Raw genomic sequence first — 21,484 nt, forward strand, 5'->3', positions numbered from 1 at the left:
GGGCCTGGGGCAAATTGCCCCACTGGCCCCCACCCCCCGGGCAGCCCTGTTTACTGGGCTTCTCTCACGTTACTGGTGTCATCGGGAGTAGTTCCATTGGCAATATGATCCAGCATGTGTTTCACAGAAATCCCCATGTGCCTTTTCCTCTGTATATCTGGAGCTGGGAATGATAACTTTTGAAAAGTGGTGACATGATAGGGCTGAGACCCAGCAACTCTTGGGTTCTGATCATGGCTCTGCAGTTGACTCTATATGTGGCCTGGGTAAGTCACTTTTCAAAAGTAGTCACTACTGGCTCAATTTGAGACACCTAAGACATCTCCACAGTAAATCAAAGTGAGCTAAAAATCAGGAGCCAGATTCTGATTTTATTTATACCAGTGTAAATTGGGAATAACTACTGATTACAGTGAGTGACTCTGGATTTTCATAGAATCATAGAATCTCAGGGTTGGAAGGGACCTCAGGAGGTCATTTAGTCCAACCCCCTGCTCAAAGCAGGACCAAACCCAACTAAATCATCCCAGCCAGGGCTTTGTCAAGCCTGACCTTAAAAACCTCTAAGGAAGGAGATTCCACCACCTCCCTAGGTAACCCATTCCAGTTCTTCACCACCCTACTAGTGAAAAAGTTTTTCCTAATGTCCAACCTAAACCTCCCCCTCTGCAACTTGAGACCATTACTCCTTGTTCTGTCATCTTCTACCACTGAGAACAGTCTAGATCCATCCTCTTTGGAACCCCCTTTCAGGTAGTTGAAAGCAGCTATCAAATCCCCCCTCATTCTTCTCTTCTGCAGGCTAAACAATCTCAGTTCCCTCAGCCTCTCCTCATAAGTCATGTGCTCCAGCCCCCTAATCATTTTTGTTGCCCTCCGCTGGACTCTCTCCAATTTATCCACATCCTTCTTGTAGTGTGGGGCCCAAAACTGGACACAGTACTCCAAATGAGGCCTCACCAGTGCTGAATAGAGGGGAATGATCACATCCCTCGATCTGCTGGAAATTCCCCTACTTATACAACCCAAAATGCCATTAGCCTTCTTGGCAACAAGGGCACACTGTTGACTCATATTCAGCTTTTCGTCCACCGTAACCCCTAGGTCCTTTTCTGCAGAACTGCTGCCCAGCCATTCGGTCCCTAGTCTGTAGCAGTGCATGGGATTCTTCCGTCCTAAGTGCAGGACTCTGCACTTGTCCTTGTTGAACCTCATCATATTTCTTTTGGCCCAATCCTCTAATTTGTCTAGGTCCCTCTGTATCCTATCCCTACCCTCCAGCGTATCAACCACTCCTCCCAGTTTAGTGTCATCTGCAAACTTGCTAAGGGTGCAGTCCACACCATCCTCCAGATTGTTAATGAAGATATTGAACAAAACCGGCCCCAGCACCGACCCTTGGGGCACTCCACTTGATACCGGCTGCCAACTAGACATGGAACCATTGATCACTACCCGTTGAGCCCGACCATCTAGCCAGTTTTCTATCCACCTTACCGTCCATTCATCCAGCCCATACTTCTTTAACTTGCTGGCAAGAATACTGTGGGTGAACTGAGATCAGAACTAAGCTCCAGGTCACTTACTCAGGTATCTAATTATGGGCTTAGGTGAGTAAGTGTAGGCATCCCCAAGTTGGAAGGTGTTGGCTTTAACCGCTCAGGGAAACCGAGGCACAAAATAGGAAGTATGGCAAGAGACCACCCTGGCTTAACCAGGAGATCTTCAATGATCTAAAATTCAAAAAAGAGTCCTACAAAAATTGGAAACGTGGTCAAATTACAAAGGATGAATATAAACAAATAAGACAAGTATGTAGGGACAAAATTAGAAAAGCCAAAGCACAAAATGAGACCAAACTAGCTAGGGACAGAAAAGGAAACAAGAAAACATTCTACAAATAAATTAGAAGCAAGAGGAAGACTAAGGACAGAGTAGGCCCATTACTCAATGTGGGGGTGGGGGAGATACAATAACAAAAAATGTGGAAATGGCAGAGTTACTTAATGACTTTGTTTCAGTTTTCACCAAGAAGGTTGGTGGTGATTGGATGTCTAAAATCGCGAATGCCAGTGAAAATGAGGTAGGATCAGAGTCTAAAATAGGGAAAAAACAAGTCAAAAATTACTTAGACAAGTTAGATGTCTTCAAATCACTAGGGCCTGATGAAATGCATCCTAGAATACTCAAGGAGCTGACTGAGCAGATATCTGAGCCATTAGCAATTATCTTTGAAAAGTCTTGTAAGACAGGAGACATTCCAGAAGACTGGAAAAGGGCAAATATGCCAATCTATAAAAAGGGAAATAAGGACAACCCAGGGAATTACAGACCAGTCAGCTTAGATTCTTTACCCAGAAAGATAATGGAGCAAATAATTAAGCAATCAATTTGCAAACACCTGGCAGATAATAACTTGATAAATAACAGTCAGCATGGATTTGTCAAGAACAAATCGTGTCAAACCAACCTGATAGCTTTCTTTGAAAGGGTAACAAGCCTTGTGAATAGGGGGGAAGTGTTAGATGTGTTATATCTTGACTTTAGTAAGGCTTTTGATACTGTCTCGCATGACCTTCTCATAAACAAACTAGGGAAATACAACCTAGATGGAGCTACTATAAGGTGGGTGCATAAGTGGTTGGAAAATCATTCCCAGAGAGTAGTTATCTGTGGTTCACATTCATGCTGGAAGGGCATAATGAGGGGGGTCCCGCAGCGATTGGTTCTGGGTCTGGTTCTGTTCAATATCTTCATCAATGATTTGGATAGTGGCATAGAGAGCACACTTATAAAGTTTGCGGACGATACCAAGTTGAGAGGGGTTGCAAGTGCTTTGGAGGATAGGATTAAATTCAAAATGATCTGGACAAACTGGAGAAATGGTTTGAAGTAAATAGGATGAAATTAAATAAGGACAAATGCAAAGTACTCCACTTAGGAAGGAACAATCAGTTGCACACATACAAAATGGGAAATGACTGCCTAGGAAGAAGTACCGCAGAAAGGGATCTGGGGGTCATAGTGGATCACAAGCTAAATATGAGTCAACAGTGTAACGCTGTTGCAAAAAAAGCAAACATCATTCTGGGATGTATTAGCAGGAGTATTGTAAGCAAGACACGAAAAGTAATTCTTCCGCTCTACTTCGTGCTGATTAGGCCTCAACTGGAGTATTGTATCCAGTTCTGGGTGCCACATTTCAGAAAAGATGTGGACAAATTGGAGAAAGTTCAGAGGAGAGCAACAAAAATGATTAAAGTTCTAGAAAACATGACCTATGAGGGAAGATTGAAAAAATTGGGGTTTTTTTAAGTCTGGAGAAGAGAAGACTGAGACGGGACATAACAGTTTTCAAGTACATGAAAGGTTGTTACAAGGAGGAGGGAGAAAAATTGTTCTTCATAACTTCTGAGGATAGGACAAGAAGCAATGGGCTTAAATTGCAGCAAGGGCGGTTTAGGTTGAACATTAGGAAAAACTTCCTAACTGTTAGAGTGGTTAAGCACTGGAATAAATTGCCTAGGGAGGTTGGTGGAATTTTCATCATTGGGGGTTTTTAAGAGCAGGTTGGAGAAACACCTGTCAGGGATGGTCTAGATAATACTTAGTCCTGCCTTAAGTGCAGGGGACTGGACTAGATGACCTCTCGAGGTCCCTTCCAGTTCTATGATTCTATGATGCTTCTCTACCTTTGGGGAATGTAATGAAGATTAGTTAATTGCTTCTTGTCCTATCCTCAGAAGTTATGAAGAACAATTTTGGGAGCAGAGGGAAACTTTCCCATAGTTGGGACCCTCCTTCCAGATGGTGCTGGGGTTGCCTCTCGCACTGAGGTTACCTCTCCGGGGGAGGGAACTCCAGTTTCTAGGAAAAGGCAGGTGTTAGTAATGGGAGATTCGATCATAAGAAACGTAGATAGCTGGGTTTGTGATGACTGGGAGAACCGTATGGTGACTTGCCTGCCTGGGGCAAAGGTTGCGGATCTCTCAAGGCATCTAGACAGACTTATGTGTAGTGCTGGGGAGGAGCCAGTGGTTGTGGTACATGTAGGTACCAATGACATAGGGAAGGGTAGGAGAGATGTCCTGGAAGCCAAATTTAGGCTGCTAGGGAAGAGACTGAAATCCAGGACCTCTGTGGTGGCATTCTCAGAAATGCTCCCAGTTCCATGCGCAGGGTCAGGTAGGCAGGCAGAGCTTCAGAGTCTCAATGCATGGATGAGACGATGGTGTAGAAAGGAGGGGTTTACGTTCATTAGGAACTGGGGAAACTTTTAGGATGGGGGGAGCATATACAGGAGAGATGGGCTCCACCTAAACCAAAGTGGAACCAGACTGCTGGCACTAAACATTAAAAAGGTTGTAGAGCAGTTTTTAAACTAGGAGATGGGGGAAAGCCGACTGCTGCAGAGGAGCATGTGGATCGGACCCAGACTTCTCTTAGGGGAGAGTCTGATGATAGAGAATCTCCAGGTTATAGTCAGAAGCAGAGGATGGAAGAGGATAATGTAAGGGCCAGATCAGATGATAAACAGTCACATAAAAAAGAATCTGGCACATCAGAAAAGGGCAGACAAATAAACAGGGACAAGTTTTTAAAGTGCTTGTACACAAATGCTAGAAGTCTAAATAATAAGATGGGTGAACTAGAGTGCCTTGTGATTAAGGAGGATATTGATATAATAGGCATCACAGAAACCTGGTGGACTGAGAGCAATCAATGGGACACAATCATTCCGGGGTACAAAATATATCGGAAGGACAGAACAAGTCGTGCAGGGGGGGAATGGTACTATATGTGAAAGAAAATGTCGATTCAAATGAAGTAAAAATCTTAAGTGAATCCACATGTTCCATAGAATCTCTATGGATAGAAATGTCATGCTCTAATAAAAATATAACATTAGGGATCTATTATCGACCACCTGACCAGGACAGTAATAGTGATGATGAAATGCTAAGGGAAATTAGAGAGGCTATCAAAATTAAGAACCCAATAATAGTGGGGGATTTCAATTATCCCCATATTGACTGGGAACATTTCACTTCAGGACGAAATGCAGAGATAAAACTTCTCGATACTTTAAATGACTGCTTCATGGAGCAGCTGGTACGGGAACCCACAAGTGGAGAGGCAACTCTAGATTTAATCCTGAGTGGAGCGCAGGAGCTGGTCCAAGAGGTAACTATAGCAGGAGCGCTTGCAAATAGTGACCATAATATAATAACATTTAACATCCCTGTGGTGGGAAGAACATCTCAACAGCCCAACACTGTGGCATTTAATTTCAAAAGGGGGAACTATACAAAAATGAGGAGGTTAGTTAAACAAAAGTTAAAAGGTACAGTGACTAAAGTGAAATCCCTGCAAGCTGCATGGGCGCTTTTTAAAGACACCATAATAGAGCCCCAACTTCAATGTATACCCCAAATTAAGAAACATAGGCCTTGTCTATACTACAAGACTATTTCGAATCAACTTAGTTCGAATTTGTGGATTCGACCTTATGAAGTCGAATTTGTGTATCCATACTAAATACACTAATTCGAATTTCTGAGTCCACATTCACGGGGCCAGCGTCGACTTTGGAAGCGGTGCACTGTGGGAAGCTATCCCACAGTTCCTGCAGTCCCCGCTGCCCATTGGAATGCTGGGTAGAGCCCCCAATGCCTGCTGGGGGGAGAAATGTGTCGAGGGTGGTTTTGGGTAAGTGTCGTCATTGAACCGTCAATCACAACCTCCCTCCCTCCCTCCTTGAAAGCGCCTGCGGGCAATCTGTTTGTGCACTTTTCTGGTCAGTGACAGCGCGGACGCCACAGAACTGCAAGCATGGAGCCCGCTGCGATCATCGCCGTTTTCTCCTCCTCGCACTTTATCGTCCACCTCTTCCACAGTCAGCTGCTGAGAAATTGGGCTACTTTTCAATGGTGCTGCAAGCACTGGGGGACCATAGGGGACGTTTTACAAACATCAACGTCGGGTGGCCGGGCAAGGTTCATGATGCGTGTGTTTTCAGGAACTGTGGGCTGCTCAGACGCCTGCAGGAAGGTAGTTTCTTCCCGGACCACGAAATAACTGTTGTGGATGTGCAGATGCCTATAGTCATCCTCGGGGACCCAGCCTGCCCGCTAATGCACTTGCTCATGAAGCCCTATACAGGCGCCTGGGACAGCGACAAGGAACTCTTCAAATACCAGCGAGCAGCGAGCAGCGTGACCTGTGACTGTTAAGTTTCTTTACAGAGAAGCTGAACCTGCCACTGTTTCTTTACCCAGTTACTGTTGACTCTCCTCTTTGGTTACATACCCCATTCACCCCGTTATCCCCACTTCCAGCACACGTGTAAAAATAAAATACATGTCCCATTATTACTTAACAAAGGTTTCTTTATTCATGACTTTTCGTGAAAGGGTTGAAACTGGGACGCAGGCTGTGCTGGCTAGGGTGTGCGGTGATGTAAAGACCGCCTCTAAACTCAAGGAATGACAGGCTCCTGCTCCTAGAGCGGTCCGCAGTGCCGGAATGCTGCTTTCAACGGAGCCTGCCATCCCTCTTTATGGAATTCTGTGTGCGGGCGGATATGTGACCTTGTGGTGGAGGAGGACGGATACAGATTCCTCAGCTGCGTGACTCAGCGGTCCAGGACAAGGACCGCTGTATAAGATCTGTAACCGCCCTCCCCCGCTGCAAAGTCACATCTCCCCCGCCCACACAGATCCTGGAAACCACCTCCAAAAACCGACCAGGGTGCCTACTGACTGCACCGTGTGTGTGACCCGCTGCTGATCCTGCCCCCGTGTCTGTACCCTGGGAAAGGTGACTGTCCTATGCAATTAACCACCCCCTTCCCCACGCCCCCCATTCAAACACAGTCTTCTTTGAAAAAACATAACGGAAACAGTAATTAACAGCAAAGCATTTTTATTAATTAAGTAGACAGTTAGGGGATGGGACTGGGATTGGGACTACTGTGAGTCTGGAAGTGAAGGACTTCGGCAAATGTAGGGTATGAGAGCTTTTGGGTACTTGAGCACTGTGCTGTGGTGCAGTGACAGTATTCACGTCCCCGGCCGCCCCTCCTCCTGATTATTTTCGGTGAGGGGGGTATGGGACTTTGTGGCGGGGGAGTGCGGTTGCAGATACACTGCAGGGTGTCTCTGTCCTCCTGCGGTCCTGCAGAACATCCACAAGGCGCCTGAGCGTGTCCGTTTGCTCCCTCACTAGTCCAAGCATTGTTTCAGTCGCCTGCTTGTCTTCCTCACGCCACCTCTCCTCCCGTTCGCTGTGTGAGCGCTGGCACAGAGAGACGGTCTCCCTCCACTGGCTCTGCTGGTCCGCCTCTGCTAGGTAGCAGCCCATACGTTCCTCGAACATCTTGTCCCTTGTCTTTTTCTTTCGCCGCCTAATCTTTGCCAGCCTCTGCGAGGGGGATGCTGTGGCAGGTCTGGAGACAGTGGAAGCTGTGAGATGGGAAACAGGGAGTGAATTCCTTGCAAAGATACATTTTTGCGAACAATTAACTGAGTCTAGGCTGTCTCTGTGAATTCTGTGTTGAGACTCCTGTGCCTGCTGGGGCAGAAATCATTTTCGCGGTGGATTCTGGGTAAATGTCGCCAGTCATTCCTTCCTCCGGGAAAGCAACGGCAGACAATCATTTCAAGCCCGTTTTCCCAGATTTGCCCTGGCATACGCCATAGCGTGGCAACCATGGACACTGTTTTGCCTTTTGTGTATGTCACCGTATGTGTACTAGATGCCGCTGACAGAGGCGGGCCAGCAGCGCTACACAGCAGCATGCTTTTGCTTTTGCATGACAGCAGAGATGGTTACCAGCCATATTGTACCATCTACCATACCATAAATTGGTAATAAGATGGTAATAAGATGGGCATGGTTACCTGTCCTTTTGCACTGCCCCATTTGGTGCTGTCATAAGTGCCCCTGGCCAAGCAGCCAGGGGCGCAAAAGCAAAAATTGGGAATGACTCCCTGAGTCAATCCCTCCTTTTTGGTATCTAAAAATAGAATCAGTCCTGCCTAGATTATGGGCAAGTGTACTAGAGAACCACTGTATCATAGAACCAGAGAGCACAGCTGCTCTGTGTCCGATCCTGCATAAATTATGAGCTGTATGCTATTCACAGGGGGTGCTCCTGCAACAACACCACCTGTTCATTCCGTTCTTACCCCAGCCTTCCTGGGCTACCATACCATTGTCCCCCCACTTGTGTGATGAAGTAATAAAGAATGCAGGAATAAGACACAGTGACTTGTTTGTGAGAAATGAGTGGAAGGAAGCCTCCAGCTGCAATGATAGTCCAGGCAGGACATTAAGGAGTGTGGATGAAGGAGCCCATCATCCCTCTGCTAGTCCAGGGGCAATTGAATCTTTTATTTACAATGAAGGGTGGGGGCTGATGGAGCTCAGCCCCCTGTTGCAATGATGAGGACGGTTACCAGCCATATTGCACCATCTGCCATCAAAAATTAGGGACAGGCGCCCTTGATCGACCTTACTGATGCTAGTCGGCATGGTTACCAGCCCTTTTGCACTGCCCCATGTGCCAATAGGCTGATGATGAGGACGGATTTCCATCTTTCTGTACCATCAGCCATCCATAGCGTGGGGGGAGCAAGGATGTTGGTGTTGAGTGCTGCACCATCGCGTCTATCTGCAGCATTCAGTAAAGATAGGGTGACATGTAAAAGAGTCAACAGAGGATTGTTTTCACTTCTGGTGGTGGGTGGGGTGTGTGCGCAAATTGCCGAACTATGCCCTGACCCACCGCAGACACTGTGTTTGACCCTAGAAGCATTTGGAGCTCATCCAAGAATGCAAATACTTTTCGGAGACAGCAGGAACTGTGGGATACCTTGCGTCCTCATTCCCCCCTCCCTCCATGAGCGTCCATTATATTCTTTGGCTTTCCGTTACGCTCGTCACGCAGCTGCGTGCTGAGTCTGTGCTATGCCGTCTGTCCGTAGATTTTTTAAAAATACTTTGGACCAGGCGTAAAATTACAGTAATTACCCTAATTAGATGCAGGAGTCTCCGAGCGAGATCACCCTGAGGAGGGTCACTGAAGGAGATAGAGCGCATGCTGCGTGAAAGCTAGCACGAACCAGGGCCCGATGCAGCCGTGCTCGGGGAGGCAGTGCTCCCTGAGTACCTCATGAAAGCCTTGCGCGGAAAACTGTGCTACCACGGAGCACCCAATAAGGCAGCTCTCCCCAGGAACCTCCTGCTGATGCTTTTCGATTAACGCAAGGAGAGCTTCGTGGAGATCTCCAAGGATGATTTCTGTTCTATCCCCATATCTAGAGAGACCTCCTTTTCACACAGTTAAGATTGCTGTTATATTAAGAATAAAAGTTAACATGGTTAAAGCACTTACCGACTGCTCCTTCCCCTGATTCAGGGTCCGGGTTAATGGCCGGGGAGGGTTGTTGGGGGATCTCCGTGACAGTGATGAATAGATCCTGGCTGTCGGGGAAACCAGCGTTGTAAGCGCTCTCGCCTGCCTCGTCCTCCACAAACCCTTCCTCATCTTCCCCGTCCGTGAACATCACCGAGGAACTGGCCGTCGACACTGTCCCATCGTCAGAGTCCACGGTCACTGGTGGGGCAGTGGTGGCAGGCTCCGTAGCGTCCGTTTGCCGCTTTGATTTTTTGGTAGCCTTGTCTGGGGTCCTTGATTTTCACGCGGCGCTGCGTTGCATCCCGCCTGTATCCTCTGTCTCTCATGGCTTTGGAGACCTTCTCGTAGGTCTTCGCATTCCCTGTTTTGGAGCGCAGCTCCGAAAGCACAGACTCCTCGCCCCACACACCGATCAGATCGAAGAGTTCCCAGTCAGTCTATGCTGGGTCCCTCTTTCTATTCACAGATAACATGAACTCCTCTGCTGGAGAGCTCTGCATCGTTGCAGGTGCTGTGGAGCTCGCCCTGATGTCCAGCCAGGACGTCAGATTCAAAGTGCCCAGACAGGAAAATGAATTCAAATTTTCCCGGGTCATTTCCTGTGTGGCTGGTCAGAGAATCCAAGCTCGGACTGCTGTCCAGAGCGTCAACAGAGTGGTGCACTGTGGGATAGCTCCTGGAGCTACTAAGTTCGATTTGCATCCACACCTAGCCTAATTCGAGCTAGCCATGTCGTATTTAGCGTTACTCCACCTGTCGGGGTGGAGTACCAAATTCGAACTAAAGAGCCCTCTAGTTCGAATTAAATGGCTTCCTGGTGTGGACGGTTGAGCGGTTAGTTCGAATTAACGCTGCTAAATTCGAATTAAAGTCCTAGTGTAGACCAGGCCATAGTAAAAGAACTAAAAAAGAGCCACCGTGGCTTAACAACCATGTAAAAGAAGCAGTGAGAGATAAAAAGACTTCCTTTAAAAAGTGGAAGTCAAATCCTAGTGAGGCAAATAGAAAGGAGCACAAACACTGCCAACTTAAGTGCAAGAGTGTAATAAGAAAAGCCAAAGAGGAGTTTGAAGAACGGCTAGCCAAAAACTCCAAAGGTGTCATAGGTTTATTCCCCACTTTGAACTTTAGCGTTCACAAGATGGGGACCTGCATGGACTCCTCTAAACTAAAATCCTAGTTTAGATCTGGTTCTCGCTGCCACCAGTCAAGTTTTAAGTGTCTGACACACTCCCTGTTCCCCCAAAAACTTCCCCTGGGGAACACAGATCCAAACACCTTGAATCTCAGCACAAAGGGAAATAATCCATTTCCCCCACCTTCTTCCCCCTCCCCTTGTCCTTGGGAGAGATACCTTGATTCAAACTCCTTGAATCAAACAAAGAGGGATTCACTTTTCCCCCTCCCCTTCCCTTAGTCCTTGGGAAAAATACCTTGATTCAAACTCCTTGAATCAAACAAAGAGGGATTCACTTTTCCCCCTTCCCTTCCCCTGAAAATCCAAACAAGGGAAGAAATCAATCAAGTTCTAAAAAAGAAAAGATTTTATTAAAAGAAAGAAAGAAAGTACACTATCTCTGTAATACCAGGATGGAAAAATATCACAGGGTCTGACTTATAAACCTGGACAGACTTCCCCCTCCCTCCTCCTCAGAATAATCATTAACAGCAAACAGAAATAAAGAATTTTTCCAGCAAACACACAATTGCAAATACAGAAAGCAACTCAAAAGACTAATTCGCCTTTCTAATACTCACTATACTGGATAGTAGGAAATACTCCAGGAGAACTTGGAGACATGTCTGGCCTCTCTTAGATCCAAAGAGAGCACACACTCAAACAAAGAACACAGACAAAGCCTTCCCTCCACAGGGATTTGAAATTATCCTGTCCCTTGATTGGTCCTCTGGTCAGGTGTTCATCAGGTTACTGAGCTTGTTAACCCTTTACAGGTAGAAGAGACCTTAACCCTTAACTATCTGTTTATAGTTAATAACAAAATGTTTTTAAGTACATCAGAAGCAGGAAGCCTGCTAAACAACCAGTGGGGCCCCTTGACAATCGAAATACAAAAGGAGCGCTTAAAGACGATAAAGTCATTGCGGAGAAACTAAATGGATTCTTTGCTTCAGTCTTCACGGCTGAGGATGTTAGGGAGATTCCCAAACCTGAGCTGGCTTTTGTAGGTGACAAATCTGAGGAACTGTCACAGATTGAAGTGTCACTAGAGGAGGTTTTGGAATTAATTGATAAACTCAACATTAACAAGTCACCGGGACCTGATGGCATTCACCCAAGAGTTCTGAAAGAACTCAAATGTGAAGTTGCGGAACTATTAACTAAGATTTGTAACCTGTCCTTTAAATCGGCTTCGGTACCCAATGACTGGAAGTTAGCTAATGTAACGCCAATATTTAAAAAGGGCTCTAGAGGTGATCCCGGCAATTACAGACGGGTAAGGCTAACGTCGATACCGGGCAAATTAGTCGAAACAATAGTTAAGAATAAAATTGTCAGACACATAGAAAAACATAAACTATTGAGCAATAGTCAACATGGTTTCTGTAAAGGGAAATCGTGTCTTACTAATCTATTAGAGTTCTTTGAAGGGGTCAACAAACATGTGGACAAGGGGGATCCAGTGGACATAGTGTACAGGGGCGGCTCCAGGCCCCAGCATGCCAAGCGCGTGCTTGGGGCGGCATGCCGCGGGGGGTGCTCTGCCGGTCGCAGGGAGGGCGGCAGGCGGCTCCAGTGGACCTCCTGCAGGCGTGCCTGCGGAGGGTCCGCTGGTCCCGCGGCTCCAGTGGACCAGCGGACTGTGGGACCAGCAGACCCTCTGCAGGCACGCCTGCGGGAGGTCCACTGGAGCCGCCTGCCGCCCTCCCGGCGACTGGCAGAGCGCCCCCTGCGGCATGCCGCCCTGCTTGGGGCGGCGAAATGTCTAGAGCCGCCCCTGATAGTGTACTTAGATTTCCAGAAAGCCTTTGACAAGGTCCCTCACCAAAGGCTCTTACGTAAATTAAGCTGTAATGGGATAAAAGGGAAGGTCCTTTCATGAATTGAGAACTGGTTAAAAGACAGGGAACAAAGGGTAGGAATTAATGGTAAATTCTCAGAATGGAGAGGGGTAACTAGTGCTGTTCCCCAAGGGTCAGTCCTAGGACCAATCCTATTCAATTTATTCATAAATGATCTGGAGAAAGGGGTAAACAGTGAGGTGGCAAAGTTAGCAGATGATACTAAACTACTCAAGATAGTTAAGACCAAAGCAGATTGTGAAGAACTTCAAAAAGATCTCACAAAACTAAGTGATTGGGCAACAAAATGGCAAATGAAATTTAATGTGGATAAATGTAAAGTAATGCACATTGGAAAAAATAACCCCAACTATACATACAATATTGATGGGGGCTAATTTAGCTACGAGTCAGGAAAAAGATCTTGGAGTCATCGTGGATAGTTCTCTGAAGATGTCCACGCAGTATGCAGAGACGGTCAAAAAAGCAAACAGGATGTTAGGAATCATTAAAAAGAGGATAGAGAATAAGACTGAGAATATATTATTGCCCTTATATAAATCCATGGTACACCCACATCTCGAATACTGTGTACAGATGTGGTCTCCTCACCTCAAAAAAGATATTCTAGCACTAGAAAAGGTTCAGAAAAGGGCAACTAAAATGATTAGGGGTTTGGAGAGGGTCCCATATGAGGAGAGATTAAAGAGGCTAGGACTCTTCAGCTTGGAAAAGAGAAGACTAAGGGGGGACATGATAGAGGTATATAAAATCATGAGTGATGTGGATAAGGAAAAGTTATTTACTTATTCTCATAATACAAGAACTAGGGGTCACTAAATGAAATTAATGGGCAGCAGGTTTAAAACAAATAAAAGGAAGTTCTTCTTCACGCAGCACACAGTCAACTTGTGGAACTCCTTACCTGAGGAGGTTGTGAAGGCTAGGACTATGGCAGTGTTTAAAAGAGAACTGGATAAATTCATGGTGGTGAAGTCCATAAATGGCTATTAGCCAGGATGGGTAAAGAATGGTGTCCCTAGCCTCTGTTCGTCAGAGGATGGAGATGGATGGCAGGAGAAAGATCACTTAATCATTGCCTGTTAGGTTCACTCCCTCTGGGGCACCTGGCATTGATCACTGTCGGTAGACACATACTGGGCTAGATGGACCTTTGGTCTGACCTGGTATGGCCGTCCTTATGTTCTTATAATGTTTCTCAAGAATTTTGAAGGTGAAAAATGCTATATTATGAAGACATCTATAGTGGCTCAATAGGAAGGCTCAGATAAAATTTTCACTTAAAAGAGGATTAAATCCTTTTATTTCTATGGAAGATAAATGGGGATTACTATTATTTAAAAATGTGTGGGATGTTTCAGATAGAAGCTTAAAATGGGTCAAGATTAATATTTTGCTTTCAGCTTGACCATGCTCTTTTAAAAGCACAATGCTCTTTGGATTGTTCAAACAGCTGTCTGGGAGTCGGCTCAACATTTCTGAGCAGTAGCACTGTTCTGTGCACCAGCATGAGGATCAAAAGTACCTCTGTCAAAGAGAGAGAGAGCCAGATCCTCAGTTGATGTAAATTGGCCTAGCTTCATTGAAGCCTCTGGAGCCACAACAATTCCCACCAGCTGTGGATCTGGCCCTGATTTTCCAGGACTATTGACAGTTTGTTTATAGATCTCACAAAACTAAGTGATTGAGCAACAAAATGGCAAATGAAATTTAATGTGGACAGGGGCGGCTCCAGGCACCAGCGCTCCAAGCGCGTGCCTGGGGTGGCAAGCCACGCGGGGCGCTCTGCCGGTCGCTGATAGGGCAGCAGGCAGGGTGCCTTCAGCGCAGTGGTTTCCCCAGGAATTGAAATTAGGGGGGGTGTTCGAATTTACAGGGGGGGTGTCAGGACCAATGAGATATATAAAAAAAGATATGAATAAAGTAAATGTTTTGTTAGGATTATGCAAATTTAACATAAGAATAATGCAAGTTACACCAAAACACATAACAGGTCTAGATTTCTAAAAAAACATACATTTAAAAAAAAAGTATTTAATTTAAATTGACTTTTGAAAAGTAAGCCATCATAGGGTAAGAGGAAAGTCCTCTCATGGATCAGTAACTGGTTAAAAGATGGGAAACAAAGGAATAAATTATCAGTTTTCAGAATGGAGAGAGATAAATAGTGGTATCCCTGAGGGGTCGGTACTGGGACCAGTGCTGTTCAACATATTCATAAATGATCTGGAAAAATGGGTAAACAGTGAGGTGGCAAAATTTGCAGCTGATACAAAACTATTCAAGATAGGTAAGTCCCAGGCAGACTGCGAAGAATTACAAAGGGATCTCATGAAACTGGGTGACTGGGCAACAAAAATGGCAGATGAAATTTAATGTTGATAAATGCAAAGTAATGTACATTGGAAAACAATCTCAACTATACATACAAAATGAAGGAGTCTGAATTAGCTGTTAACACTCAAGAAAGATCTTGCAGTCATTGTGGATAGTTCTCTGAAAACATCCACTCAGCGTGCAGCGGCAGTCAGTGATTCCCAACATTCTGTTTGCTTTTTTAAAAAGAACAGGAGCACTTGTGGCACCTTAGAGACTAACAAATTTATTTGAGCATAAGCTTTCGTGGGTTACAGTCCACTTCATCGGATGTAGCCCACGAAAGCTTATGTTCTTTTTGCAGTACAGACTAACATGGCTGCTACTCTGAAACCTTTGCTTTTTAAAGAAAGTGATAGATAATAAGACAGAAAATATCATATTGCCTCTATATAAATCCATGGCACATGTACACCTTGAATACTGTGTGCAGATCTGGTTACCCCATCCCAAAAAAGACATACTGGAAATGCACAAAGTACAGAGATGGGCAACTAAAATGATTAGGGGTATGAAATAGGAGAAGAAATTAAAATGACTGGGAATATTCAGCTTAGAAAAGAGATGACTAAGGGGGGATATGCTAAAGGTCTATAAAATCTTGACTGATGTGAAGAAAGTGAACAAAGTAAATGTTTTGTTAGGATAATGCAAATTTAACATAAGGAAAATGCAAGTTACACCAAAACACATAACAGATCTAGATTTCTAAAAAAATATATAATTTAAAAAAAAATGTATTTAATTTAAATTGACTTTTGAAAAGTAAGCCATCATGGGGTAAGAGGGAAGGTCCTCTCATGGATCAGTAACTGGTTAAAAGATGGGAAACAAAGGGTAGGAATAAATTATCAGTTTTCAGAATGGAGAGAGATAAATAGTGGTATCCTTGAGGGGTCAGTACTGGGACCAGTCCTATTCAACATATTCATCTGGAAAAATGGGTAAACAGTGAGGTGGCAAAATTTGCAGATGATTCAAAACTATTCAAGATAATTAAGTCCCAGGCAGACTGCGAAGAGCTACAAAGGGATCTCACACAACTGGGTGACTGGGCAACAAAATGGCAAATTAAATTCAGTGTTGATAAATGCAAAGTAATGCACACTGGAAAGCAATCTCAATTATACATACAAAATGATGGCATCTGAATTAGCTGTTAACACTCAATGCCACAATCTTGGAGTCATTGTGGATAGTTCTCTGAAAACATCCACTCCATGTACAGCAACAGTCACAAAAGCAAACAATGTTGGGAATCATTAAGAAAGGGATAGATAATAAGACAGAAAATATCATATTGCCTCTATATAAATCCATGGTATGTGCACACCTTGAATAGTGTGTGTAGATCTGGTCACTCATCCTAAAAATATATATATTGGAATTGGAAAAGGTACAGAGATGGGCAACTAAAATGATGAGGGGTATGAAACAGGAGGAGAGATTAAAGTGACTGAGAATTTTCAGCTTAGAAAAGAGATGACTAATGGGGATATGATAGAGGTCTACAAAATCTTGACTGGTGGGAAGAAAGTGAATAAGGAAATTTTATTTAATTCTTCACATAACACAAGAACTAGCAGTCACCCAATGAAATTAATAGGCAGCAGATTTTAAAAAAACAAAAGAAAGTATTTCTTCACACAATATAAAGTCAACCCAGGGAACTCTTTGCCAGGGGATGCTGTGAAGACCAAAACTATAACAGGATTTTAAAAAGAACTAGATAAATTCCTGGAGAACAGGTCCATCTGTGGCTATTAGCCAGGATGAGAGGGATGCAATGCCATGCTCTGAGTGTCCCTAGCCTGTTTGCCAGAGGCTGGGAATGGGCAACAGGGGATGGATCACTTGATGATTCCCTGTTCTATTCATTCCCTCTGAAGCACCTGGCCTTGACCACTGTTGTAAGACAGGGTACTGGGCTAGATGGACCATGGGTCTGACCCAGTATGACCATTCTTATGTAAAAATTAATTATAATAAAAATGTTTAGTACAGAAACTCCCCAACATAATGACCTCCCAAGATAGCAACAATGTGAGATAACAACCTTGGCAAATACTGCATTTCAAAAATCTTGGCCTACTGTGAAACATATTTATATAAGTTTCCATTCCCAGTCACAAATCCAGCATTCTGGAGCAAAGTGACTAAAATATAGTCCAACAAACAAATGTTTATTTAACATGCCCCTCACTTTTCCCTCCACCACACTCCACTCACCGGTGTTGTCCTTGGTCAGTGGAGACTCAGAGTTCAGAGGTGCTTTCACGTGAGTACACTCTCCAGGTGGGGGACAAAAAGGCACAGTTCGCTCTGGCCACGGCTGTTCGTTGTGCCACCGTTCATTCCACCGCTCTGTTGCCAATGGCCCTGCACAGTCACCTTCTGCTGTCACCTACCACTGTGACCTCTATGAGTTGGTCTCTTGAGGTTCCACCAGCGCTCAGTGATTTCAGCTGAGCTCTCAGTGCGGGAACCTTGCTGCTAGTGCAGTCTGGGCTGTCTCTTATACAAAAACACTGTACCCACAGGAACACTGTCCCCGCAACAGGACTAAGCACTTAGACCTGATTGTCAGTGATTTCAACTGCAGTGGTCACTTAACAGAACAAAAGACTATCTATTGGAGCCTAATCAGCTCTGTCTTTAAACAGTGGAGAGGGACAGGTCCCCACCCTCTCTCTTGATGCCTTCAAATCATCACAGGCTAAGCACAGTTCTACTGCCCTTTACTCATACAATAAGAACAACATTTCATCCCTTTTCCCCCCACATTCAAGTGGTTTGTAACCCAACACCAGCCAAAATCTATCACTTGGACAACACAGCTCTGTTTGCTGGATACCTAGGTAGATTAGGTGTGAATGTAAATATAATCTGGCCCTGAAGCCTTAGCCCCCAGCTCATCACTAGCTGTCAGGGAGAGCTCATTTAGGCCATGGCTACACTTGCAAATTTGCAGCGCTGCAGCAGGGTGTGAAAACACACCCTCTCCAGCGCTGCAAATTGCGGCGCTGCAAAGCGCCAGTGTGGTCAAAGCCCCAGCGCTGGGAGCGCGGCTCCCAGCGCTGTACGTTATTCCCCACAGGGAGGTGGAGTACGGACAGCACTGGGAGAGCTCTCTCCCAGCGCTGGCGCTTTGACTACACTTAGTGCTTAGTGTAGCCATAGCCTTAGACTTTGCTAAGACAAATCAGCATTTGAAATTATTAGGTTGGCCAACATCACCGAAATGAATGCACTGACATCATAAAAAAACAGCTGTATAAGGAAGCAAGGAAGCTAGTCTATGTTCATACTTTTCAAATCTATTATACTTTTTCAGATACACATTTTATCATACACTGTATAAGCTTTTAAAGTGTGTATTAATGTTTCAGTTTAAATTCAGATTTCCAAACAGTCACTAAATTGGTATGTAACTAGCTCACAAAACTAGGGGGGGTGTTGGGAAAATTCAGGGGGGGGTGTACACCCCCCCTGGGGGGGGTGTAGGGAAATCACTGCTTCAGCGGCTTGCCTGCGGAGGGTCCACTGGTCCCGCGGCTTCAGTGGACCTCCCGCAGGCACGGCTGCGGGAGGTCCACCGAAGCTGCAGGACCAGCGGACCCTCCGTGCTTGGGGCGGCAAAATGTCTAGAGCTGCCTCTGAATGTGGATAAATGTAAAGTAATGTACATTGGAAAAAATAACCCCAACTCTACATACAATATGATGGGGGCTAATTTAGCTACAACGAGTCAGGAAAAAGATCTTGGAGTCATCGTGGACAGTTCTCTGAAGATGTCCACGCAGTGTGCAGAGATGGTCAAAAAAGCAAACAGGATGTTAGGAATCATTAAAAAGAGGATAGAGAATAAGACTGAGAATATATTATTGCCCTTATATAAATCCATGGTACACCCACATCTCGAATACTGTGTACAGATGTGGTCTCCTCACCTCAAAAAAGATATTCTAGCACTAGAAAAGGTTCAGAAAAGGGCAACTAAAATGATTAGGGGTTTGGAGAGAGTCCCATATGAGGAAAGATTAAAGAGGCTAGGACTCTTCAGCTTGGAAAAGAGGAGACTAAAGGGGGATATGATAGAGATAAATAAAATCATGAGTGATGTGGAGAAAGTGGATAAGGAAAAGTTATTTACTTATTCCCATAATACAAGAACTACGGGTCACCAAATGAAATTAATAGGCAGCAGGCTTAAAACAAATAAAAGGAAGTTCTTCTTCATGCAGCGCACAGTCAACTTGCGGAACTCCTTACCTAAGGAGGTTGTGAAGGCTAGGACTATAACGGCATTTAAAAGAGAACTGGATAAATTCATGGTGGTTAAGTCCATAAATGGCTATTAGCCAGGATGGGTAAGAAATGGTGTCCCTAACCTCTGTTGTCAGAGGATGGAGATGGATGACAGGAGAGAGATCACTTAATCATTACCTGTTAGGTTCATTCCCTCTGGGGCACCTGGCATTGGTCACTGTCGGTAGACAGATACTGGGCTAGATGGACCTTTGGTCTGACCCGGTACGGCCGTTCTTAGAGATAATGAGGGGTTCTTCCTGCCATGTGAACTTCCAAACTGTGGCACAGAGTGACGTCAATCTGACACCATTTAGCTCTCCTGGCAAGAGTTCGGCTTTCAAATCTAGAGAGAGTTCTTATGCAGTCTGGTTCTTATGGTCAGGAAGATGAGAAATACGAGGAATCCTGTATTTGCCAAGTGGTTAATGTCTATTTCTCTGCAGGTTCTAATTGCATGTCGAAGGCAGCACTTTGAGACGCTATGGCCACGGCTCAGCTCTCACACACTGGGCAGAAGCATAAAACCTCTAAGGTACAGGATTTAGGACTTAATGTTACTGATCAACATGCTGGCCTAGTAGTACTCAGCCCTGCAGTACTCAGTAGTACTCAGTACCTGGCTTTGATTACCCTTCCCATCCGTTGCTTCCAGGGCAGACAGTGTGCTCAGTGCTGATTACACTGTGTCTTTGTTGGGTTTTGAAAGCAGCTGTCTCCAGGCCAGGGTAGCCAAGAAGATGCTGGCTAGGTAACCTGAGGATTTGTAGGCAAATCGGTGCCTAGGTGCTGGATACTGGTGCTTGGCTATGTAAAATTCCTTGGGCATGCAGAGCCTCCCTAGAGGAGAAAAAAGACAATGAACTGGTAGTCAAGTATCAGAGGGGTAGCCGTGTTAGTCTGGATCTGTAAAAGCAGCAAAGAATCCTGTGGCATCTTATAGACTAACAGACATTTTGCAGCATGAGCTTTCGTGGGTGAATACCCACTTCGTCGGATGCAAGTCCTGGTAGTGGTACTCCTTTACACAAAGATTTTGCATGTTAATACCAGGTGTCATGGAGACCAGAAGGGACCACTAGATCATCACCACTACTTGATGTTTAGTATTAATAATTAAGGCTACGATTTAATCACGGAGGTCACAGCAGTCACAGATTCCATGAGTGTATTGTGACTTCTTCAGCTGTCAGCAGCTGAAGCTGTGGCTGGAGCTGGGGCTGGGGCTGGAGCCGGCACTAGCCCCGCGGTGGGAGCTGCCGCTGGAGCGGTGCGCCCCTGCCCTGCAGCTTGCGGCAGGAGCCACTGCTGGGGCCACGCGCCTCTGCCCCATGGCTTGTGGCGGGGGCTGCTGCTAGTGCCGTGTGCCCCTGCCCTGCAGTGGGGGCTGCAGCTAGGGCTCTGTGCCTCTGCCGTGGCGTGTATGGTTATTTTTAGTAAAAGTCACGACCGCATGAATTTTTGTTTGTTGCCTATGACAAAATCTTAGCCTTATTCATAATAAACAGAGTCCTAGGCATGGAAAAGTATATGAGTGCTTAGCTATTACTAAGCAGAATCCTACATTCTTTTAGAAACCAGATCTGCATATAACCTCTGGCTTTGTTGGAAGCCTGTCTGCAGGCTGTGTCTGCCTTCTGGACTCTAAATATCTGAGCAGTTGAGAAGCACTCCCCTGGAATAGTGCTTCTTTTCCAGTGTGTAGGCCTCAGAGCCCTGTTTTGTCACTGGAATTCTGTAACACCGCATCTACCACCCTGTGGAACTGTAGCAATAGTTCTCTGCCTGGGTGACAATATATTAATACTGTCACTGAAAGCTTTTGTGTAGCAATAAACTTTGGGCCAAGTGTGTTAGATGCTCCTTGAGCCACTTATACTTAGTCCACCAGTGTGTAAGTGTGTGGCATACACACTATGGAGACCAAAAGAAAGGGTAAATTACCCTAATTTAGACTCCCTCTAAACCTGCTAATTCTCCCCTCTAGCTCCGGACCTTTCTACTAGTCTAAAACCAATAATATTTTTGTCTTTGTCTTTTTTTCAGGAATCAGTGTTGTTTCCACACAAAATTGCCACTGACCAGCAGTCCGTGGTGCTGATGAAAAGGCTTTTGGCCATCTCTGTCTCCTGTATAACATACCTAAGAGGGCTCTTCCCAGAGAGCTCATATGGAACTCGCTATTTAGATGGTAATGTTTTCAGTGCATGCTACAAGCATGTTTCAATGGATTACCTTTGCCCAGTACAGATTAGTCCAGTGCTGTTCACATATTTGACAAGTTCAATCTTTTGTAGGAAGACTGCTGACCATGGCCCAAATCCTCAGAGGTATGTA

At 45.2% G+C, this 21,484-nt stretch overlaps 1 protein-coding gene across 1 annotated transcript in view; it reads left to right on the forward strand.

The window, feature by feature from the left end:
• HORMAD2 (HORMA domain containing 2) overlaps window positions 1–21,484 on the forward strand; it is an 86,190-nt gene that overhangs the window by 1,382 nt on the left and 63,324 nt on the right. The window contains exons 2-3 of the mRNA XM_044989535.1: window positions 19,594–19,682; window positions 21,194–21,338. Coding sequence (XP_044845470.1) covers window positions 19,632–19,682; window positions 21,194–21,338 — 196 coding nt within the window. The 5' untranslated portion in view covers window positions 19,594–19,631. The remainder of the gene's footprint in view (window positions 1–19,593; window positions 19,683–21,193; window positions 21,339–21,484) is intronic.

This window comes from Mauremys mutica, chromosome 16, assembly GCF_020497125.1.
Source record: "Mauremys mutica isolate MM-2020 ecotype Southern chromosome 16, ASM2049712v1, whole genome shotgun sequence".
In the NCBI taxonomy this organism is placed as follows: domain Eukaryota; kingdom Metazoa; phylum Chordata; order Testudines; family Geoemydidae; genus Mauremys; species Mauremys mutica.